The 25304-nt window shown below is 39.4% G+C and overlaps 1 protein-coding gene across 1 annotated transcript in view; it reads right to left on the bottom strand.

Annotated features, from left to right (window-relative positions):
- Positions 1-914: 914 nt before the first annotated feature.
- Positions 915-25304, bottom strand: part of gk5 (glycerol kinase 5) — a 92316-nt gene continuing 67926 nt past the window's right edge. The window contains exons 9-16 of the mRNA XM_072255035.1: positions 22403-22463; positions 19536-19662; positions 17516-17620; positions 13133-13227; positions 6321-6424; positions 4462-4521; positions 4120-4253; positions 915-2902 (exon numbers count right to left, since the gene is read on the bottom strand). Of these exons, the coding sequence (XP_072111136.1) occupies positions 2745-2902; positions 4120-4253; positions 4462-4521; positions 6321-6424; positions 13133-13227; positions 17516-17620; positions 19536-19662; positions 22403-22463 (844 nt within the window). The 3' untranslated portion in view covers positions 915-2744. The remainder of the gene's footprint in view (positions 2903-4119; positions 4254-4461; positions 4522-6320; positions 6425-13132; positions 13228-17515; positions 17621-19535; positions 19663-22402; positions 22464-25304) is intronic.

Below are 25304 nucleotides of genomic sequence, written 5' to 3'. Positions count from 1 at the left end.
TAGCTTTCATAAGTCGAGGGATAGAGTTTAAGAGTTGCGATGTAATGATGCAGCTCTATAAAACTCTGGTTAGGCCACACTTGGAGTACTGTGTCCAGTTCTGGTCACCTCACTACAGGAAGGATGTGCAAGCATTGGAAAGGGTACAGAGGAAATTTACCAGGATGCTGCCTGGTTTAGAAAGTATGCATTATGATCAGAGATTAAGGGAGCTAGGGCTTTACTCTATGGAGAGAAGGAGGATGAGAGGAGACGTGATAGAGGTGTACAAGATAATAAGAGGAATAGATAGAGTGGATAGCCAGCGCCTCTTCCCCAGGGCACCACTGCTCAATACAAGAGGACGTGGCTTTAAGGTAAGGGGTGGGAAGTTCAAGGGGGATATTAGAGGAAGGTTTTTTACTCAGAGAGTGGTTGGTGCGTGGAATGCACTGCCTGAGTCAGTGGTGGAGGCAGATACACTAGTGAAGTTTAAGAGACTACTAGACAGGTATATGGAGGAATCTAAGGTGGGGGCTTATATGGGAGGCAGGGTTTGAGGGTCGGCACAACATTGTGGACCGAAGGGCCTGTACTGTGCTGTACTATTCTATGTTCTATGAAATGTTTCTGGACAAACGCGCACCAAGTCTTTCGTTTGGCAATTTCCTTTTAAGTTTTTCTAGTCTGTAACTGGACAAACGTGCACCAAGTATACAGTTTCCTCTTCGCTTGTTTTCTGTGTGTCCTGCGCATGCCGAATTGGAGATTTGCCAGTTTTAATGTGGACAGAGGTATTTTCAAAAACGCCTGGTGTGGACGCCTATTGTTTTTACACGAAACCGGCATTTTCAAAATTACCTGGTCAAGTGTGGACATAGCCTAGGAAATGTGCTTGTTTACATGCCGGTTTTTTTTTGCATTTTGAATGCGCATGTTTTAGCACCTTGGCCTCAGGAATGCGGCCTCATTCAGCTGTATCCATGTATGGTTTGAATGACAATTGAACTTGATTTGAACAATATAAAAACTAATGTGTACTTTCATATTGTTAGTTGATAGAAACTGGTGTAGAATAACTGGCTTTCATGGGTTTATGTTACAATACTAACAAACTTGCAATGGACACTAAATCCAAATATTTTGTTTACTCCTGCATGAGTATTCTTTACACCTATTTGTAAAGCAAAACAGTGAATGGTAACAGTAGGTGGCATCACTGCCTCATGCTTCACGAGAACGCTACAATTCTGGATCTAATTAACATTAAATCAAAATGAGAAAACACCAGTTTAGTCAGAATCATTTAATCTTACAATGACTCAAAATCACATTTTACTTGATCACAAGGCATCTTTAAAATACTTCTTAAAAGGTGTGGTGCAGGGAGCTCCTTAAAATAGAACAAGTCCGCATTTCTTTCCCAACAGAGGCCAAAGAGGAAAATTGTTTGGCGTTTTGAAGTGTTCAAGTCATTGTACAAGAGCAGTCCGGAATGAGCAGTCCACTGAACTTTGATTTAAGACAGAATTACTCTACAAAATCTCCACCCAATGTGAGGGTGAAACTAAACAACGGCATTCAACAGGAATTTGAGAAATCATAATCTTATCCTTCCCAGTAGCAGCACTATTTATTTTAATGATGCTACATTTAATTACTGTATAAATGGAGGATCAGCAAAAAAGATTAGAATGCCTGGCTCTAATTAGAACTAAAAGTCATCTTCTGTGGATCACTGGCCACAAACTGGAAAAAAAAAGTTAGTGTATCAGGAACAAGAGTATATAATTAAGTCACTACTTCAATTAAGTTTCATAACCCCAAGAACTTAACCAACAAGTATTGTCATAACCTTGCCATTACCTGCTTCTTAAATTTCTGGAGTTCAACTATTTTGAAGATGACCTAACTAGTTCAAAAATTGACACTTTAACAAATTATCTTTTCTTTAACATACAAGGTTATAAATTTAAAAAAATCTCATCTCTATTCATTTCCAAATAGCTTTTTGGCAAGTCATAATTCAGCCGCTTAAACAAATTATTTTCCATTTGACCAAAAAAAACCCTATGCAATTGATTATAGTGAAAAGCTTAAGGCACATTTTGGTAATTTGTAAACTTTCATTATATAAATTCTATCATTGGATGGCATCAATAAAGAACTTAGTTATTCAAATACTCGATACTCTGACAGCCATTTGCAAGTATTATTTGTTGTTCATCATAAAACACATCTATATAACCCCTCCGTCAACCTTAAAGTTCCAAAATGTTTGAAAGTACCAGTGAAGTGCAATCATCATTATAGTCACACAGTGGAATTAGAAATACAATGCTAGTAAAAAAAAACAACTCAAAATATTCTTCCATCAACAAGGATTACAACAATCAAAGGAGTCAACATGTGGAAAAGGCAAAACACCTGATGTTCACCAAATGGTCCCAAGTTTAAGTCCCTTGTACACAGGTTGCATTGACTTGGACTAGATTTCACCATTTTGAATGGACCATTTATAGGTAATGACAGATGGTACAGGGGGAGAATTAGAAATAATGAAACATGAATTTCAGTATTTTTACCTTTTGTTGGAGGCACAATTGGTTTTACATTCGCAAGCATTCCCACAGCAATTTCTACAACAAAACTGAAGGCGGAATTACACAAGTCTATTTTCGCTTCTTAGACTTAGCAATGCAAGTCTTAAGTGTACTTGGAATCTTTACAATAAACCTGTCAGTGCTATCTTCAAGTAAAATAAATCACTTCTGTTTTGTTTTATTGTACCAATCCATGGATCGTCTTACAGCCATTTGCCAGTTTTCTAATGTGGTTTTATAATGATGTGGCACAGCCTGTGGTTTGAAGATCTTTTCCACAGATCTAATCTTCTTTAATTCTTCTCTGCTATCCCAGTATCCTGTAACAGTATTAAACAATATTAATAAGATGTCTATCCTGTAAAGAAAAAAATAAATAAAATCAGTGTTGTGTAAGCTTTCGCATCAGAATAGCAAGATTCATATGTTCCCCGGTCCATCATGTTTGATCATGAATTTTGCTAAAAAGTCACCAACCGGAAATAAGCTTTCCTACTCCACAATGCTGCCTGATCTGCTGAATATTTCCAGCATTTTCTTTATTTCAGAATTCCAGTATCAGCAGTCTTTTTGCATTTAAAAACTATTCATCCTAATTACCAAGGGAGTTATAATAACTGTAGGCTCTTCAAATTGACTGCTTGTAAAAGCAAGTAACAGATTAAGGAGTCATTCATAGAATGCCCATTATTGATCACAGTCAACTCAACTGTATAACGGTGGCTGGTGTAGCAATCTATGAAAGTTAAAACGTGTGGATCTTGCTAATCTCATGCAAAAGTTTACACAAGGTACTGTACTCATAAATGAATTGAATGTGAAGTTTTAACTGCATTATCAGAATTGCAATACAATTGAAACTTTCCTGCAAAAGCATTTGACAGAGGACTAGGTGGATAAAGTTTGATTTGCAAAAGTAATTGACATTCTATATGAATGCTTTTGAACAGAAAATCCTGCAAAAAGTTGTGATACCACCCAGTCCAACACAGGTAAAGCCCTCCCCACCACTGGGCACATCTACCCGAAGTGTTGTCGCAGGAAAGCAGCATCCGTCATCAGAAACCCCCAACACCCAGGACATGCTCTTCTCACTGCAGTGGTACACGAGTCTCAGGACTCTCACTACCAGATTCAAGAGCTGTTATTACTCCTCAACCATCAGGCTCTTGAACCAGTGGGGATAAGTCACTTCCCCCATCATTGAAATGCTCCCACAATCTATAGATTCACTTTCAAGGACTCTGTCTCATGTTCTCAATATTTATTGCTTTTTTTTTAATATTTTCACTGTGTTTTTTGCACAGTGGTTGAACGCCCAAGTTGGTGTGATCGTTCATTGATTCTATTATGGATTTACTGAGTATGCCCTCAAGAAAATGAATCTCTATATGGTGACATGCATGTACTTGAGATGTAAGATGGCACCGGCAACTGGCGACTCTGCACGTGCTCTCCTGAGCAAACTGCCCTCTACTTTGATAAATTTACTTTGAAATTTAATATGAAACGTTATCCAAGTTCAAAATTGACATACCAATGGCAAGGCCAGCTAAAAAAGCTGCCCCAAGACAGGACATATCCACTCGGTTAGGTCTCTCAATGTTGCAGGTGAGCAGATCTGTTGTAAGTTGCATGACAAACTGGTTGTTACATATACCACCATTGGCTCTGTATATAATGAAATAAATATCAGCAAAAATAATGCAATATCAAGAGCTACCATCTCAGAAGGAATTTATTTGGCATTATTAAAGTAAATGCTGGACATTTTCCTCGTTGATATCAGTAGCTTTTGCAAGTTAGTTATAAAATTCACAATTGATTGTGTTTTAAAAAAACACTAAAAGCAGTGCTCTGAAATTCAGATAAAGATTACCTGATATGTGTAATTGGAATGTGGATTTCTCTCAGCATTGTATCATATAGTTGCTTGTTCCTATATATAAAATAAACATGGCAAAAATGTCACTAAATATGGAAAGGATTTAGAGAAAATATTAAATTATTTTTTAAAGTACCAATAAAATTTAGAGTATTTTCAAATTTTGTTCACTTGAGAGTCTAGATATTACTTGCCTTTTAAGGGATTGGGAAGCATGGTACATATTTGCTGTGGAATTTTACCATTAGAAGCAACAGATTCAAATTTTCTGCAAGTCAGAAGGTTGCAGTGGCTTATGTGAAGTGGCTCTGCATATGCTAACAGCTGGAGTTCAGTTATATTTGTTTGGTATATTTTAAGTTTATATTTCCGCAAGTAAGACTGCCAGTCATCACTGTGACAAGAAACTACATTAAGTTCAATAAGGAGATTAAACATTTCCTAACTTGTAGTAATCTTCTAATGAAGGAGGAAAAGTTACAGAAAACTAACAGACTTTTGGCCAAGTTCTATTGCAAAACTAGGGCAAATGATCTATAATGAAGAATCATTATTGGGAGTTATGTGGAAGGAAATAATGGAATTATGTTTACAAGAGCAGCTTCAGCAGTAATGACAGAACTTGGTCCCAAGTCTGCATTCCAGTAAAGGATGATCTGCGAGCAACCAAAAAACAATTGTGTACATGCTAATCATGTGTGCATATGATTAGAATTTATGGGAGTTTGAGACCCAGAACTGCAACATTGTTCAGAGAGCCATGGCTAGATGAATGGCTCAAAATGGTCAGTCTCAATAGTTCCTTATTGCTTTTTGTTCTGGAAGTAAAATTCAGAATGGTTTAGAGGTACATTGATCATGATCTTGCCAAAGACTAGGGTTGTAAATTTGCAGTTTAGCATTTGGAAATGAAGACAATCATAAAATGGTTTCTCTGCAGAATCACAGAGAATTCACAATACTGGAAGCGGACATTGTGAATGTGGCGGTTTAAAAAAAAGAGCTACAGTAACAGGGAAAGGAAGGACTGTTCATCTGAGGGGTTCCAATCATTTTTATGCCACGGGCCACTACCATTAACCGAGGGGTACACGGACACCAGGTTGGGAACCCCTGATTTAGGGAGTATTGACCAAAATAGATTAGCGAACAAAGGCACCTTGGTCAGAAGGACAAATTGGTCCAAAGGGTCTACTTACATACAGTGCAATGCCATGAATGTACCTAGTCCATAGTCTTGCTAGTTATGGGTCTTCCAGTGTGTACCCAACTCTTTGAATTTTTTACTCTAACCACCATCACAAGGAGAGAATTCCTGATCCTTCCAACTTCTAGTGATAGCAATTTCCTTTACCTCTCCTTTAACCACCTTCTAGTACATTTGGCACTGGCATCTTGTGATGCAATTTCAAATCCACATAAACGGCCAATACCAAAGGGGAAAAAAGGTTCAATCCATAAGCCAATTACCTAAAACTGGGCTCTATCATTAAATACTTTTATACTTTATTGTCACCAAACAATTGATACTAGAACGTACAATCATCACAGCGATATTTGATTCTGCGCTTCCCACTCCCTGGATACCAAATCGATAGTAAATATTAAAAAATTTAAATTATAAATCATAAATAGAAAATAGAAAAATGGAAAGTAAGGTCGTGCAAAAAAACCGAGAGGCAGGTCCGGATATTTGGAGGGTACAGCCCAGATCGGGGTCAGGATCCGTTTTAATTTTAAACATTTAAAGAGGTTGCTAATACATAATAAAATAATGATTACAGTCCAGAAATACTATTTTTTTTCACAGAAGTGTTCAAATAAATAACATTTTCAGCTTGTTTTCCACACACCTGAAGGCTATGGATTCCAATATTGCTCGAACCAGATGAATTTTGGTTGTCGAAGGTTTCAGTCCCATAAATGACGCACACGCATTAGGATCGTTTAAAGGAGCCTGGCCAAAATAAAACACAGCACAGTAAAATATGTAGTTCAATACCATGCGGATAAGTAATTCACATCTCCCAAGTGACAGAGAAAGGAGAGTGATCGACAACATAGCAAGTTTGAAAATTTTTTTATTGATGTTGTCAGATGCATAAATTAAAGGATGGATCAGCTCAAAGTATCACTCACTCTTATGTATATGCCATGTGAATAATATTATGAGACCATTTCACTGTGTACAACCCCCAAACTATTACACAGTCCTCAGCAACCAGTTCATGGCTGATTCAACCAATTTGGAGCAGATTCGATGGGCTGAATGGCTTAATTCTGTTCCTGTCTTACAGCTATAGAAAACAGTGAATATGTGCTTTAGCAACAACTTAAACAGCAATTTAAATACTCTCCATGCTGCGGTTGAATTTGTTGTTACATCACCATATTACACAAGACAGCCCCAGATCTGATTACTACTCTATTGATCTTGCACAGTTGAGCAAGTGCAATGTTTGGTCTGGCAGAGTGGGCACTGCTCGTATGCTACAAAGGTATGGGAAAGTACAGTTTGATCCCAAGCCCTGCCTAATATCCATTTCCTCTGTTACATACTTAACACATTGACACTACGTAGAATGTTTATAATGCCAGAAGCATCAAGTAGCAAACTGGTTCAGTTTCTGCTCTTGTAAGCCAAATGGCTATTGGTACTATCAAGGCTCACTTCCAAAGAAAGAACATTGGAGAAAGAATTAAAAAGTTGTTGCAAGCAAATTTGTGGATACAATAAAAATTATTCGTAAGGCTTGTATTTGTTACTCCCATGTGAAAAACCCAATCTTTGCATCACTTTCTGTTAAGTGATTAAATGTAATCTGTATTCCAGGTTAACTACTATCTGCTTTGTCAGCTGTGAGAATTGTTCTGATTCACTGATAAACCTTCTCAATACTTGCCCTGTCACTGCGTACCACAGATCCCAGCGGTGGAGGAGTCAGAAACAATCATGATGTTTAAGAAACATACAGACAGGTATTAAAATAAGCATGATATAAAAGGCAGACAAATAGGATGATTAACGTAAATGAGCAAAAAATGTTAGTGTTGGCGTGGTCATACATTTCTGTACTGTCCAATTCCAAGGGAGATAAAACAAGGATAATACAAGTTTATGCCTTGAAAGCTTGTGTGAATACTCAGTCAAGTTGCATTTATTTCAATGCTCAAGGTTTAACGGGCAAGGCAGATGAACTCGGGATTGGATACGAGTACCAGGATTAAAATCCATAACAGAAACATGACCATGGGAAGAGCAAGACTGGCAGTTCAATATTCCAGGATACAAAGATACAGGGAAGTGAGAAGGGGGCATTGCTTTTTTGATAAGGGAAGAGGTAACAGCAGCACTTAGAGATGACATTCTTGAGCGAATCATCCATTGAGTCCATACAGATAGACCTCAGAAACAAGGAGAGGGAGGATCACAGTAACAGGGCACTACTATAGACACCTGAATAGTCAATGGGAACTTGAGGTGTGTAGAGAAATTATTCATAGTTGTAAGAATAATAGGGTTGTATTAGTTGGAAATTTTAGCTTCCCCTGGTATTGACTGGACCACCCAGAGTACTAAGGGGTTGGATAGGGTAAAATTTGTGAAAGGTGACCATGAAAGTTTTCTGAGTCAATATATAGAAGGCACACCCACAAATGACACTACTGTTCTTGTTAAAATCTTAGATGGCAGCGAGGCACACAGGAGTGAAAAAGATGGGTTTGTTGGGCAGTGGTACAAAAACAACCTTGCACTCAACATCAGCAAGACCAAGGAATTGATTGTGGTCTTCAGAAAGGAGTAAAGAGAACAAGCACCAATCCTCATTGAGGAGGCAGTGGTGGAAAAGGTGAGCAGCTTCAAGTTCCTGGGTGGCAACACTTCCAAGCATCTGTCCTGGTCCCTACACATTGATACATTCATATGCCAGTGGCTCTACTTCATTTGGAGTTTGAGGAGATTTGGTATGTCACCAAAGACTCTTGGAAATTTCTGCAGCTGTATGGTGGACAGCATTCTAACAATTGCATCATAGCTTATTATGGAGCTTCAATGCACAAGATTGCAAGAGGGTGCAGAGGGTTGTAGTCTACTTTATCAAGGGCAGAACCATTGAAGATGTCTTCAAGAGGTGCTGCCTCACGAAGGCTGTATCCAGGCATCCATCATGAAGGACCATCACCATCCAGAACATGTATTAATACTATCAGGAGATACAGGAAGACTGAAGAACACTCAATGATTCAGGAACAGCTGCATCCCCTCCATCATCAAATTTCTGAATGGTCCATGAATACTAACACTTTTTTTTTGTACTACCTGTTATATAATTTATAGTAATTTGTCTTTGCTCTCTTCTACTACTACAAAACAACAAATTTCATGTCATACAACACAGTGAGCCTGTTTGAAGGGAAAGGAACAAATGACAAATGGGAGGCTTTTAAAGGTATCATAGCAAGTGTCCGGGAGCTGCTTGTTTCTATTGGGATGAAGGACAAACCTGGCAAGTTTAGGGAACCTTTGCTGACTAGAAATATTGAGGCTCTGGTTGAAAAACTTCGGGGTTAGGAGATCGTGATTGAGCAAATTACTTGATGACTATAAAACCATTAAAAATTTCTTAAGAAATAAATCAGGAGGTCAAAGAGGGTTTGAGATGAACATAGCAGGTAAGATGAATGAAAATTCCAAGAGGTTCTATAGCATTATCAAGAGTATAAGTGTGGCTAAGGAGAGAATCAGTTCCCCAGAGATCAGCAGGGCTGCCCAAGTCTTGAGCTACAGGAAATGGTTGGGACATTTAACAAACATTTGTCCTCAGCATTCACTGGAGCAGAAAATCATGGTTGCTCAAGAGAGAAGGGAAAAATGTGGAGATGTTTGGGAGACTATTCATATGACCAGGAAAGAGGCAATTGCAGCCTTATTTAATTGCATTAAGGTGGATAAGTCCCCAGGGCCTGACTAAGTGCATCCTTGGACTTTGTGGGAGATTAGAGGGAAAACTGTGGAAGCTCTTGTAGAGATATTTGATTCATTGTTAGCCATTGTGAAATTCCAGAAGATTAGCAAGTGGCTTAATGTTGTTCCATTGTTTAAGAAGGGTGGCAAGGACAAGTCATGGAACTACAGGTCACTCAGCCTGGCGTCAGTAGTGGGTAAGTTACTGAAGTGAATTCTGAGGAACAGGATCTACCAGCATTTGGACAGACAAGGTCTGATTAGGAGAAATCATTATACTTTTGTGCATGGGAAGTCATGATGATGAACATTTTAGTTTTTGTGAAGAGGTAACCAAAAAGGAAGTTGAAGTTGGGCAGTGGATGTTGTCTACTGGACCTTGACAAGGTCCTGTATGGTAGGAGGCCTGGCAGGTTGGGTCCCGTGGAATCCTGAGACAGCTAATTAGGTGGATTCAAAGTCAACTTCCAGCTAGGAAGCAGAAGGAATATGGTTGAAAGTTGTTTGTTGGAAGGAAGTCTGGTGACTTGTGTGCACTAGATGGTGCTGTTGGGACCCTTGTTATTCATTAATTCATATAAATGATTTGGATGTGGTTGCACAAAGCTTGATCAGCAGATTACACATTTAGGAAGTGCAGTTGATAGTGAAGAGGGTTATCGTAGATGAGAAGGAGATTTCAATCAGGAAGGCAAGTGGGCTGGGGAGCGACAAATGGATTTCACTTCATTTTAGTGTCAGGTGATGCATTTTGTAAAGTCAAACCAGTGTCGGACTTTTCCTATGAATAGTTGGGCACCAGGGAGTGTAATGGAACAGGACTTACGAGTACAAGTGAAAAGCTTGTTGAAAGCAAAGTCACAAGTAGACAGTGTGGAGAAAAAAGCATTCAGCCTTCTGGCCTTCAGTCAGGAAACTGAGTATAGGAGTTGGGACGTTACACTCAGTGGCCACTTTATTAGTTACCTCCTTTACTTCATAAAGAGGCCTCTGAGTGTATGTTCACGGTCTGCTGCTGTTGTAGCCCGTCCACTTCAAGGTTCGATGATCTGTTCATTTAGAGATGCTCTTGTGCACATCACTGATGTAACATGTGGATATTTGGAGTTAGTCACCTTCCTGTCAGTTTAAACCAGTCTGACCATTCCCCTTTGACTTCTCTCTTTAACAAGGTGTTTTTGCCCACAGAACCATTACTCACTGGATGTCTTTCTGTTTCTTGCACCATTCTCTGTAATCTATAGGGACTGTTGTGCATGAAAATCCCAGGAGATCAGTAGTTACTGAGATACTCAAACCACCCCATCTGGCACCAACATTCATGCCACAGTCAAAGTCACTTTGATCACATTTCTTCCCATCAGCTGAACCTCTTGATTACATCGATATGCTTTTATCCACTGAGTTGCTGCCACATGATTGGCTGATTAGATATTTGCATTAGTGAGGTGTACAGTGTACCTAATAAAGTGGCCGTTGACTGCATGTCACAGCTGTATCAGTTATTGTTGAGGGCACAGTTCTGGCCACCCTATTATTGGAAAGACTTGGTTAAACTGGAGAAGGTGCAGAATAGATAAACAAACAAGGATGTTGCCAGTACTGGAATTATAGGGAGAAGTTGATTAGGCTGGGGCTTTAGCTCTTGTATCATAAGAGAATGAGGGGTGACCATAGAGAAATGTTTAAAATTATGAGGGGCATAGATAAGGTGTATGGTAAAAGCCTTTTCCTCAGGGTAAGGGAGTCCAAAACTAGGGGTAATAGATTTAAAGAGAGAGGGGAAGGATTTCAAAGGGACTTGAGGGGCAATTTTTTCCACGCAGAGGGTGGGTGAGTATATGGAACAAGCTGCCAGAAGTAGATGAAACAGGTATAGTAGTATCATTTATGAAGCAATTGGATTGGTAGATAGAGGGGTAGGGCTTAGAGGAATATGGGTTATACACAGGAAATTGAAACTAGCTGTGTGAACACTGTGGTCAGTATGGACTCACTGGGTCATAGGGCCTGTATCCGTACTATATTGCTCTATCACTCTCAATTTTATTCCCCAACTTCATAAATACCATCTAGCTCTCAGTGTAACCTTATATTACATGTTGCCAGCTCCCACAACCCCACAGTGAAAATGAATAATAGTGTCTACTAATTATCCTTCATTTAGTGTTTGAATCTAGGACTTGCATTCTTATGGGAATTATTGATTCAAAGTGAATTGTAGTCACAATTCACGGGATTAAGACTGTGTTTACACACTTAAACTTTGTAGAGGAAAAATATATTGTGCATCGTATAGTGGATTAGAAAGTACAGTTACACATCACTAAAAAGTATTCTGTTAATATTTTGTATCAGCACACATTAAGGTAGAAATTACCTTGTATTGTACATTTCAAATTCAGAGTCCATTTCCTTCCAATTTGAAGGGATGAGAGTAAAAAAAAACAAAATAAAACCTGTCATTTTTATTTAACAAGTTGCATCGATATCATTGTAACGGATGTTAACAAATATTCAAGTGCTCTGCAATTTGTTTGACCAATGGATACATGGTTGCAGAGTCTGGGAAACATCACTGAGACTGCGATTATTGCCCAACTTCAGTTCTCTGGACCACCACAGCCTTTATTATTATCTACTTCTACAACAGAGCATTGGGTAGGAAATTCCAGCATTTTGAATTAAGGAAGAGGACGAAATGGTGATGCATGACTAATTTCAGCTGGAATGTGAAGATGATTAATTGTCTCATGTCACCTTAAATGGTCGGCAGTCTAGCTACAGAGATTGGTAAACTTCAACATTTAATTCTTTTTCTGACTTCCTCTTTGATTTAAACGTTTGAATGCAAGTCTGTATCTTAACCAAGAAACCATTCTTTGCACAAAACCCTACACATTAATAAAAATATTGGAATTGTAATAATTGACATGTAAATAATAAAAAAAACTTCATTGATCAGCATGTTAATTATATAATGTCAATCAAAATGAAACTGTTGTCCCCTTGGATTTTCTTTGAACCCCAGGTTATTATAAAAATGTATTCAACACTTGAAGAACATCCTCCAAGGGAAGAATCTCCAAATACTTTGGTAGAAGGTCGACACCTTCAGACTCCATTAGTCTTCTGGCCATGACACTCAGGGACTTGTGCTAGTATTATTTTGTGACCGTATGTGCTATTGTAAGTACATCTGCTGTATGTGACTGGATGTACTGTGTTTTGCACCATGGCCCCGGACAATGATGTTTTGAGCTGAACAAACAACATTAAATGACAATTAAACTTGAACAAGCTGGACATTACAAACCTAGACATACCAGACTAGAACATATACTGTATAAAGTACAGGAAAATGGAGGTGGCGGTGGATATCAGCCAAATTATGAATGACAATACAGCAGTGAAAAGAAGATGCTTTAATTGTGGGCTGATTCAATTGTAAAAAAATATTGAGGAACAATGAAAAACAAAGCTGATCAAACAGTAGGAGACTTGTCTAGCGTTTTTCCAATAAGTATGTAATTAATGTCATTAATTTTCTTTGAAACACCTACCAACTTCCAAATTCAAATGTGGAACACACATAATAAAACAAAGTCCAGTTCAGGCGTTGATTGCACAAAGTGAATTATGAACATTTTGGAAATAATGCATTATGCAGTGGACAACTCATATGTTGTGTAAATTTACCTGTAATCCACTGAATGCTGGAACGAAAAATACACCATCTGAATCTTGAACTTCTTGCGCCATCTTTTCGGTTTCAGTTACATCAGAGAAAAAACCTAGAACGACGACAGGATGATGTTAGAGAAGACCAGATGGAACATCAGCTTAAACACCGTGCTATTTCATCCAGTTGACAGCCATGGGAAAAGCAGTTTCCTTTTGTTAATCACGAAAAATTACATGAAATTGAAGACACTGTTTCCCAAACCTAAGGCTAAATGTAATTGTCTTACTCAGGGAGCTCATGGAAGAAAGATAGTGGATTGTTGGGAGAACTTCAGTGTTCACCATTGTGATAGATTTTTATTAGCTAATGTTATCACAGGAGCAGGAGCAAATGAAGGTGGTCTATTAGCTACTGTTTGCTTGTTTATTTATTGAGATACAGCATGGAACAGGTCTTCGAGTCATGCTCCCCAGCAACCCTTAATTTAACCCTAGCTTAATCACAGAAAATTTACAATGACCAATTAACCGACTAACCAGTAGGTCATTGGACTGTAGCAGGAAACCGGTGCACCTGGATGAAACCCATGTGGTCACGGGGATAACGTACAAATGCCTTACAGCTTCAGGAATGGAGCCTGGGTTGCTGGTACTGTAAAGCATTGTGCTCACCACTACGATGTCTGCAGTATACCACTAGTTACAGGCCTCCAGTCAGAGAGTCAACCATTTACTACCAGCTCCAGCTTCTCCCGTGAAGCCAATATCTAATCCAATTTACTACCTCATCTTGAATGCCTCTTTGGCTCCATTTAAAAAAAAATTGTAACTTCCAGTAACTTTTTGTCTTGAAAATACTGCTGCTGCAAAACAACAAATTTCACGACATATGCTAGTGTTAACACACCAGTTTCTGAACAAGCATTATTACGAAGTTTTTTTGATGCACGACAATGGTTTGGGAAGGAGCTCATTTTCAGATGGGAACACTGACCCCAAATATTTACATGGAAAATTTGTTTTCATAAAATGAAGAAACCAAATGAGTGGATGTGGATGTTCAGTCAGTGGACTTCAGAAACCATATCTTTTAATGATGTAGCAAGATGCACTGAATTTTGTGCATTACCAGAAACCATAAGGTTATGAAAGATACAGAAGAGATTAATATCTCAAAGGTAGAAAGCAAACCACAGAAATAGATTAAAACTGGTTAGGAGCTATGGAGTAAAAGGTAGGATTGCCTATCAGTGGTTACAAATGGCTCTGTCCTGAAAAAAGATCCATTGAGTGTCAATGGGGTATGAAAAATGTGTTCACTCTTATAGATTGGAATCATCAAAAGAGCAGATACAATATTACCTACAACTGATGGAGAAATAGCGATGAAGTGCGGGTTGAATCTAATCTAGATGTATAAAATGGCGTATTATGACAGATATAATAAAAAGAAATAAAATGAGAGAAGTGTAGCTTTTGTGAAAAAGGAAAGACATTTGATGTATAGTATATAGAAGGCAGCACTCAGGTCAGTAATTTCAAAATATCAATGCATATGCATTTTATAGCAGAAGGAATTGCAAAAGCCATTGGAAATATACTACCTGGGAGTTCTGGAGATATTTATCTCCATTTGAAAAAAAAAAATTAGCATCCCCTGTGAAAGTCCAGGCATATTAAAACATAGAAACATAGAAAATAGGTGCAGGAGTAGGCCATTCGGCCCTTTGAGCCTGCACCGCCGTTCAGTATGATCATAGCTGATCATCCAACTCAGAACTCCATACTCCCTGACCCCCATAGCCACAAGGGCCATATCTAACTCCCTCTTAAATATAGCCAATGAACTGGCCTCAACTGTTTCCTGTGGCAGAGAATTCCACAGATTCACCACTCTCTGTGTGAAGAAGTTTTTCCTAATCTCGGTCCTAAAAGGCTTCCCCTTTATCCTCAAATTGTGACCCCTCGTTCTGGACTTCCCCAACATCGGGAACAATCTTCCTGCATCTAGCCTGTCCAATCCCTTTAGGATTTTATACGTTTCAATCAGATCTCCCCTCAACCTTCTAAATTCCAACCAGTATAAGCCTAGTTCATCCAGTCTTTCATCATATGAAAGTCCTGCCATCCCAGGAATCAATCTGGTGAACCTTCTTTGTACTCCCTCTATGGCAAGGATGTCTTTCCTCAGATTAGGGGACCAAAACTGCACACAATACTCCAGGTGTGGTCTCACCAAGGCCTTGTACAATTGCAGTAGTACCTCCCTGCTCCCGTACTCGAATCCTCTTGCTATAAATGCCAGCATACCATTCGCCTTTTTCACCACCTGCTGTACCTGCATGCCCACTTTCAATGACTGGTGTATAATGACACCCAGGTCTCGTTGCACCTCCCCTTTTTCTAATCGGCCACCATTCAGATAATAATCTGTTTTCCTGTTCTTGCCACCAAAGTGGATAACTTCACATTTATCCACATTAAATTGCATCTGCCATGAATTTGCCCAGTCACCTAACCTATCCAAGTTACCCTGCATCCTCCTCACAGCTAACACTGCCGCCCAGCTTCGTGTCATCCACAAACTTGGAGATGCTGCATTTAATTCCCTCATCCAAGTCATTAATATATATTGTAAACAACTGGGTTCCCAGCACTGAGCCTTGCAGTACCCCACTAGTCACTGCCTGCCATTCTGAAAAGGTCCCATTTATTCCCACTCTTTGCTTCCTGTCTGCCAACCAATTCTCTATCCACATCAATACCTTACCCCCAATACCATGTGCTTTAAGTTTGCACACTAATCTCCTGTGTGGGACCTTGTCAAAAGCCTTTTGAAAATCCAAATATACCACATCCACTGGTTCTCCCCTATCCACTCTACTAGTTATATCCTCAAAAAATTCTATGAGATTCGTCAGACATGATTTTCTTTTCACAAATCCATGCTGACTTTGTCCGATGATTTCACCGCTTTCCAAATGTGCTGTTATCACATCTTTGATAACTGACTGTAGCAGTTTCCCCACCACCGATGTTAGGCTAACTGGTCTATAGTTCCCTGGTTTCTCTCTCCCTCCTTTTTTAAAAAAGTAGGGTTACATTAGCCACCCTCCAATCCTCAGGGACTAGTCCAGAATCTAAAGAGTTTTGAAAAATTATCACTAATGCATCCACTATTTCTTGGGCTACTTCCTTATTCTCTTGGGAAAGGCATTTTGTGTACATACACTTTCAAAAAGTCAATTGTAAGATTCAATGCAGGAGCAGGGAGGTGAGAAAGGAGTATAGGTAGGACCGCAAATTGGATTCAGGAAGATGATATGGAGAGGTAGGTCAGTTTCTCCACGGAGAAGTAATAGCAAGTACATTTACAAATGATTGGGCTGGAGATCAATGTGTAGTTTGAGAAGTCAGAACACTGAAAGGGACAAATAGGGAGATCATTTTTTTTAAATGGTCACCAAGGTAATGCCCAATATGAAAATACATAAATAAAATGAATGATTTTTTTTAAAAAAATGTATGTTTTAAAAAAATATAATTCTGTACATTTAGGAGTACAAACAATAGGGTGTAAGAGAAACAAGGATAATGCATTCGGTACATGGTAGAAAATCATCAGTGGAGATGTGTTATTGATGCAATGATGGCAAAACTACTAGCACCTGATGTTGCAACTTTGAAAAACTGACAGCAATAATAGCTCATTCTGAATTCAAGTCAAATATCAATGATCCCCAGTCCTGTTGACACAATTGCAGAAGTACAGAGTATCAAATATCAATAGTTGTGTTTTTCTGATGAGGCAAAGTGCTCATCAGTAGATGGGGATCACCTTTTCAAAAGAATGTGGAGAATCCCAAACTGCTATTGGAGAAGAAGGTGGTTCTCACTTATCTGAACTAACATACACCTTACAATCTTTACACCAAATGCTGAATATCTGTCATTGACTTGGTATGTGTAGGAACTAGTGAGGAAGAAAAAATGTCACACATGTACAAGACTGATTCTACATCAAAAATAATTCATTGGAAGGAAAACCTTCTGAATTAATGATTAGAAAAAAATGCCGCTGTGGATGAGGCTCCTCGTCCTGCATTTAAACTCTTGAAATAAATAAAATGAACTGAGGAATCCAGGAGATCGAGGCATTTCCCTGCATGCACCTGCCTCAACTTGACGTAAGAATATTCACAAACCAAATGATAGAAGCAGAAGCACAAAGAAAGACTCCTCTTACATTAAAATCACCAATATTTATTGATCCAATAGATGCTTAAACAACAAATTTCATAGACTTAAAAACAACTGTACCGAGAGTATAACAAAGTTAAAGCAAACAGTCTTCCCTCCAAAAAACAAAAATGCACACACAGCAATGTAGCTCCTTACCTAGTTGTTGTGCCCATTGGATCACTTTACCCGTATCAGCAGCATTTCCTTCTGCAATATATGTTACTTCAGATCCAATTTTCCAGCCAACCAATGGATAAAGTCCTGTATTAATAAAGTAAAACATCAGGGTGCCTGTTTCAGTTTCTTCCCATTCAGCAATGTGGTACTCCAGATTCATATTATACGTGGCTGGCCAATATTCAGATTCATTTACTTATCACATGTACATTGAAACATACAGTGAAAGGCATTGTTTACATTAACAACCAACAAAACCTAACAACGTGATGGGGGCAGCTTGGAAGGGTCGCCACACATTCTGCACTGACATAGCATACAACCACCAACTCCAAGTTCTTAAACAACTTCAAGGAATTTCAGCTGAATTCTCGTGGTCGTTTCAATGTCCCTTCAGAATGGCTACCATTGAAGTGGATGCAACAAACATTAGTCATGCACACTCAGACCAGGAAAGAAATAAAGAAGTGTCTCCAGGTAATGCAGAGAAAAAAAAATAGACAAATAGAAACACAGAAAACCTACAGTACAATACAGTCCCTGCAGCCCACAAAGTTGTGCCAAAATGAAAAATAAATACAAAATTTCAGAAGTTTTTAAGCCCAAATTATTTTAGATCCATTCAAATTTAGTAAAATTACCTGAGGGATAGAAAAAAAAAACCCTTGAAAGAATGAAAATTGAGTCGGATATTTAAAACAGGGGAGATCATAAGACACAAGATGCTGTCCAAGTTGCATGCCATTTTGGACAATGTCTCCCATCTACTACGTAATGTATTGGTTAGGCACAGGAGTACATTCAGCCAGAGACTCATTCCACCGAGATGAAACATTGAGCGTCATAGGAAGTCATTCCTGCTTGTGGCTATCAAACTTTACAACTCCTCCCTTGGAGGGTCAGACACCCTGAGCCAATAGGATGGTCCTGGACTTATTTCCATCTGGCATAATTTACATATTATTATTATTTAATTATTTATGGTTTTATATTGCTATATTTATACTCTATTCTTGGTTGGTGCAACTGTAACAAAACCCAATTTCCCTCAGGATCAATAAAGTATGTCTGAGCCAATAGGCTGGTCCTGGATTTATTTCCTGGCATAATTTACATATTACTATTTAACTATTTATGGTTTTATTACTATTTAATTATTTATGGTGCAACTGTAATGAAAACCAATTTCCCCCAGGATCAATGAAGTATGACTATGACTATCTATAACCCTGGCTAGAGAAGAGAACAAATAGAAAATACAAATTTATTTATTTATTTATTTAGGAAAACACAGAAGGGGAAGCAAATCTATAAGGGCTAACAAAAGTTAGAGTTGTATTCGATGAAAAGATGAGGCATATAAAATTGACAGAAAAAGTGGATTGGAGCAGTTTAGAATTCTGCAAACACACACACACGAGTTTGATGAAGAGGAATGACAAAAGAGAATTGTAAAACTCCTAGGTAAAAAAGAAAAAGACTGAAAACATAAATCCAAGCATTAAGAAATGGAAGAAAATATCACTGAGAACGAAGGAATAGCACCTCAGTGAATGAATTCTAAGTGGTAGGAACGATGACTGGAATGGTGGCTCAAAACACAGGATCACAAGGCGGCTGAGAAGGTTTGCATTCTCAACCTGCTCCATCGCCAGCACAGACCTCCCCACCACTGAGGCGATCTTCAAGAGGCAGCAGCCACCAATAAGGACCCTCTCCATCTAGGACAAGCCCTTTTCTCATTACCAGCATCAGGGACGTAGTACAGATGACCGAAGGCCTACACTCAATGATTTAGAAACAACTTCTTCCCTATCGCCAGATTTCTGAAAGGACCACAAACCAGTAAACGCTACTTCATTTTTTTTTGGCACTACTCTTTGTAATTTCTACATCTTATATCTTAACATTATGCTGCTGCTGCAAATTTCACATCATTGGTCAGTGCTACTAAATCTGATGCTGAGTGTACAGCTGTGACTGAAGTACGACTGCGTACCTGTTACAGATGTATGAGGATTAGTTCCAGTATTGATGGACATGAAAGTGCCAGTTCCCATAGTGAGCTTCACATCGCCTGATTCAAAGCAGCATTCCCCGAACATGGCTGCTTGCTGATCTGCCGCCTGGCAAAGGAGAAAACGCATTAGACGTGCCCACGCTGCTGTGAGACTACTTGTCACTTTAACACCCCTAACTCTGTACGTTCACAGCACTCCTTTTCCCTTTATGTTCACAAGGGGCAAACGGGAGAAACTCATGGGGAGAAACTAATGTTTGGTCTCCTCCATGAACTGCACAAGTCAGGTACCCATTTCCTTCTATCTGCATGTTTGGTTGGAATGAAATCAATGGCATCAATTAAATGCAAACCCATTTGGGGGAGGAGAGGGAGGGAACATCGACTCAGACCATGAGAGGCCTGCGTTGGGCATTTTCATGCCTTACAAGGCGCAGATTGGAAGTCTGTGTGGGGCGCCACTCCTCCCACAGACTAGAGCAATGTGTCGTTAAGTGCCTTGCTCAAGGGCACAAACACGCTACCACAGCTGAGGCTCGAACTAGTGACCTTGAGATAACTAGACGAATGACTTAACCACTTGGCCACATGCCCAACACAAAACCTATTTGACTGGCAGCCATCAATAGCATATAGTTATTACTGGTGATCAAAGATCAGTGTCTACTTCGTTAATCTTCCTCTTACCCACTCCATAGAAATAATTTCCATTCATTGGACTATATACAGGCAGTACAAGGAGAGAAGTTTCCCTCCCTAACCCGCCCCCCCCAACCCCGCAGGGTAATTTTTGATTTTCTCTCAGAAACCAACCATTCAATGCGAAAGGAAAAGACACAAAATAAGCTGGTGGCTCAGAACCACAAACTGATCTCAATCAGCATCAATGGAGGGAAAAGGCACAAGGCGACATTTAGATTGAGACCCTGACAGGGAACAGGAAAAGCTGTCAACACGTACCAGTACAAAGGGAGTGGAATAGAGGCCCTAGGTGACAGGTGGAACCAGAGAGATGCAATCCAGGTGAAAAAGTTGGGGGTGGGACAGAGGCCAGCATGTGCAGTTTCTTTTGTCTGACTCAGAAGGCGTCTGCTGAATGTAATCATTTAATTCCCTCCACAGATAATCTAACTCCGCCATGGGCAGTGCCAAGAATGGTTGTGAAAGGAGGACGGCTGGGCACGGGGCTAGTGACTATGTCCTGTAAAAACCTGGAGATACAGAAACACCAATAGAAGCTCCAAAGACCTCACCCTTGGGAGAGGACACACCAGGGAACAATTTGAATGACTGGCCCAGGACGCAGGTGAGCTAGTGTCGGTGGCCTATTCCCCAGTAGGGGTGATGGGTTTAAGACAAAAGGTAATCCAAACATTGAAATAAGACTACAATTTCCAAACAAGCATTTCATTGAAGGAATAAAGTCTCCTGAAAATTATCAATGAGTCTAAAATTCGTAACATTGCGAACTGATAGTTACAATGCAATGTAACATAACATCAAGAGAGAGGCCATATAACACAGCAAAAAAAACATAGTGGGAAGTTTGAGGTTTGGGAAACTTTCAAAAAGCAACAAAGGCAACTAAAAAGCCACAAGGTGAGAAAAGATGAGCTAGCCAATAATGTAAAAGATGATAACAGCTTTTTTTCCAGATACATAAAGGGTAAAAGAGATGAGAGTGAATATCAGATCACTAGAAAATGACACTGGAGAGATAGCAATGGGAGGGGAGGGACGGATAAAGAAATAGTGAACAAACTTAGTAAGTATTTTGCATCAGTCTTCACTGTGGAAGAAACTAGCAGTATGCCAGAAATTTGAGAGTGTCAGGGGCAGAAGTGAGTGTAGTTGCAATTACCAAGGAGAAGATGATTGGGAAACTGAAAGATTTGAAGGTAGATAAGTCACCTGGAACAGACTGACCTCATCCCAAGGTTCTGAAACAGATAGCTAAAGAGATTGTGGAGGCATTAGTAATGATCTTTCAAGAATTACTTGCTTCTGGAGGACTGGAAAATTGTAAATGTCACTCTCTTAAACAAGGGAGGGAGGCAGAAGATAGGAAATTGCGTCCTGCCGAAGGGTTTCGGCCCAAAACATTGACTGTACTCTTTTCTTAGATGCTGCCTGGCCTGCTGGGCTCCCCCAGCATTTTGTGCGTGTTGCTCGGGTTTCCAGCATCTGCAGATTTTCTCTTCTTTGAAATTATAGGTCTGTTAGCCCAGCTTAGTAGTTAGGAAGACGTTGGAGTCAATTATTAAGTGTGAGGTTTCAGGGTACTTGGAGGTACGTGACAAACAAATCTGTTGGAGTTCTTTGAGCAAGTCATTGGATATATTTAAAGCAGAGGTTGATAGGCTTTAATTGTAAGGGCATCAAATATTACGGGGAGAAGGCAGGAGAATGGGATTGAGCGGAATAATAAATCAGGCAAGATCAGGTGGAGCAGACTCGATGGGCCAAACTCTACTCCTGTGTCTGACGGCCTTTCACCAGGACTCCATGAGGTTACCAGAGAAAAAGATGCAAGTGCTGCAAATCTGAAACAAAAATGGGAATGCCAAAACCTCTCATCAACAGAAAGAGAACAGAGTCAACGTTGCAGATTTTTTCTCATGTATCAATTAATTATGCTAGCTCAAGGTGTCAGATGTAATGACAACACAGGATCTCTGACAGGAAACTGGTTCAAGGCTCAGTGATAATTTTCAAATTGATTTGAAAAACTGTCACAATGAACTCCCAAGTAATCAGAATACTTAGCACTGATAACTGGATTAAATGCTAGCACTCCAGAGCCAATAGAAACACTACTTGAGTATTAAACATACATCTGTACTCACCAAAGCCATTATTGGAATAGGAGTACCAAATATACTTCGATCAGTATAACCAAATTTGCAGCTAAAATATTGGAAGCAAAAGTACATTAATTTAAGCCAGGAATTATATTATACAAGTATATAATGCTTTAATATCAAGTTAAAAATCGGTGTCAGGCTTTTTCTTCAAAGCATCTTATCTACATAAATTTCAGTCAAGAAAGTATAAACAGCCATCTTGGATCACAAGATCACAAAGACAAAGGAGCAGAAGCAGGCCAATCGGCCCATCGAGTCTGCTCCGCCACTCCACCATGAGCTAAACTATTCTCTCATTTAGTTCCTGTTTCTGGCTTTTTCCCCATATCCCTTGATACCCTGACTAATTAGATACTTATCAATCTCCTCCTTAAACACCCTCAATAATATGATGTTGAATATGATGTTGAGGCATCGACAGAAAAAGGTGCAAAACAATGAGGACGAGATGAGTTCAATAGGTAAAAGGTCTGATGGAGACCTTTTAAATGAACAAAAAGGTCAGGTGGCAAAACTAATACGAGCAGATAGTTGGGTGTTGGAAAGGTGGCTACTCCTTGAGAGGCAATGGCAGAACGAATATAACGAGGATTACTGGGGATATTATTTACATCTCCAAATAGTAAGAGTCATCAGCAACAAATCTCCAAAGAAATTATGGCAATTTGTTCAAATGGAGTCGACCTTAATGTCAAATAAAATGGTAGCTGAAATAATGTCAAAGTGAAAAAAAAAGGATGTTGTTTAAGTGTGATTAGGGGATCTGCCTTGACGAAAATGTTGACAGGGTGGCTAGAAGAGGCATTGCTGGATCTGGTGCTGGGGAATGTGTAAGACTGTGAGAGAACACCTGGGTAAGTTTGATCCACAGAAAGTGGTACCTTAGGTTAGTAATAGAGGAAGACAAAGAACAATCCAAATTCGACTTCTGAACAGCATCAGGACAGGATGAGCAAGGATCTAGCAGGGGAAAATAGAACCAAAATCTGACAGGGGGAGAAAAGTCACCGGGGATAGAAGGAAGATGCAAGGAAGAAAAGTCAGCGAATTTCATTTCCAAGTGCTTGCTGAGCGGTGTCGCATCAGCAACCTTGCATCAGTAATACCAGCATATTGAGGCAATTATGAAGGTGGCATGCCAGTGGATATATTCGGAGCTTGAGGAGATTTGGTGTGTCAAAGACGCCTGCAAATTTCTACAGATGTATCATGGACAGCATTCTGACAGGTTGCATCATGCCTGGAATAGGTTGTAAACTCAGTCAGCTCCATCATGGGCACCAAGTCTTCCTGCCATTGAGGACATCTTCAAAAGGCAATAGCCTCAAGAAGGCACCAGCCATCACTAAGGGAGCTCCACCACCCAGACGTGCCCCCTTCTCATTACTACCTTCAAGGAGCATGTAGACACACACTCAATGTTTTAAGAACAGCTTCTTCTCCTCTGAGCTGGCTGGTAGCGTAGTGGCATTAACGCCAGACTTCAGAGCGAAGGCTCCCAAGTTCGAACCCAGCCGGCTCCCCAGGCACACTTTCCATCCGTGCTGGGTTGAGCGTCGAGCTAGCAACTCGACCTCGTAAAAAAAGAAATTGCCCGCTACAGAAAAATCAACAGCAAAAAAAGTTGATGGCCTATGCTCTCTCCTGAGTTTAAAGGCAATTTCTCTCTTTTCTTTCTCTTCTCTTCTGCATCAGATCTCTCAATGGCCCATGAACCAATAAACACTACTCTTCTCTCTTTGCACTATTTTTTCCCTGTATTCTTATTGTAATTTTCATGTATTGCACTGAACTGCTGCCGCAAAACAACAAAATTCATGACATGGCAGTGATAATAAACTTGATTCTGATTCAAGAATTTGACATCTACACAGCATCCATGATCAGGGCCCACCACCACCCCAGGCCATGCTCGCATCTCGCTGCCGCTATCGGGAAGGTGGTACTGGAGCCTCAGGACTCACATCACCAGGTTCAGGAACAGTTATTATCCCTGAACCATCAGGATCTTGAACCAAATCATTGAAGTGCTCCCAAAACCCATGGACTTACTTTCCAAGACTCTTTGTCTCATCTTCTCAATATTTCTTGATCATTAATTTATTATTGTTATTTCTTCTTGTATTTGCACACGGGTTGAATGTCCAAGTTGATGTGGTCTTTCAATGTTTCTATTATGGCTATATTTCTATTATGGATTTATTGAGTATGAATCTCGGGGTGTACATGGTGACATATATGTCCTTTAATAATAAGCTTACTTTGAACTTTGGATGATGTAGACACAAGGGATAAAGAACACCATTTCAGATTTTTACATGTTCTCTAATAGAATTAAATGCCTTGCTCATCTTTCCCTGAACCAACTGTTGTACATTCTTGGATCATTCAGTATCTTTAAAACTGGGAAAGGCCAAATTCAACTAAGCCCTCATTTTCAATTAGCTTACAAGTCATTCCAAGAGAAAAACACTTAAATCTACAAGAAAAATGTTGCAAGTTGCATTAACTTTAGTAATGCAAATACAAACAAATTGTTTGAGGACATCAAAACTGATAACGAGACCAAATGCCAGAATATAGAATTAATCCTAATCTAATGTTGTACTGTTCAGCTTGTATATTCATAATGGATCACACAATCTCATACATCATTGTCCTGAATCTCAATTTTTTAAAATAGGTAAACACATTTTCCACCTTCACCAAGGCAACATGCGTCACTGGTGTTTAATAATTAATCTGCCCGTCTGTGAAGTCTTTCAGGGGGAAAAATGAAATTATGGTTTCAATACATTAAATTAATTTAATAAACTCAGTACAGATCACCAGCCCATATCTGAAGCCCTTCAACTGACGATGTTGAATTTGCCCCTTATTACCC

The sequence above is a fragment of the Mobula birostris genome, chromosome 4 (genome assembly GCF_030028105.1).
Source record: "Mobula birostris isolate sMobBir1 chromosome 4, sMobBir1.hap1, whole genome shotgun sequence".
Taxonomy (NCBI): domain Eukaryota; kingdom Metazoa; phylum Chordata; class Chondrichthyes; order Myliobatiformes; family Myliobatidae; genus Mobula; species Mobula birostris.
This window is presented reverse-complemented; position numbering and strand designations above follow the sequence as displayed.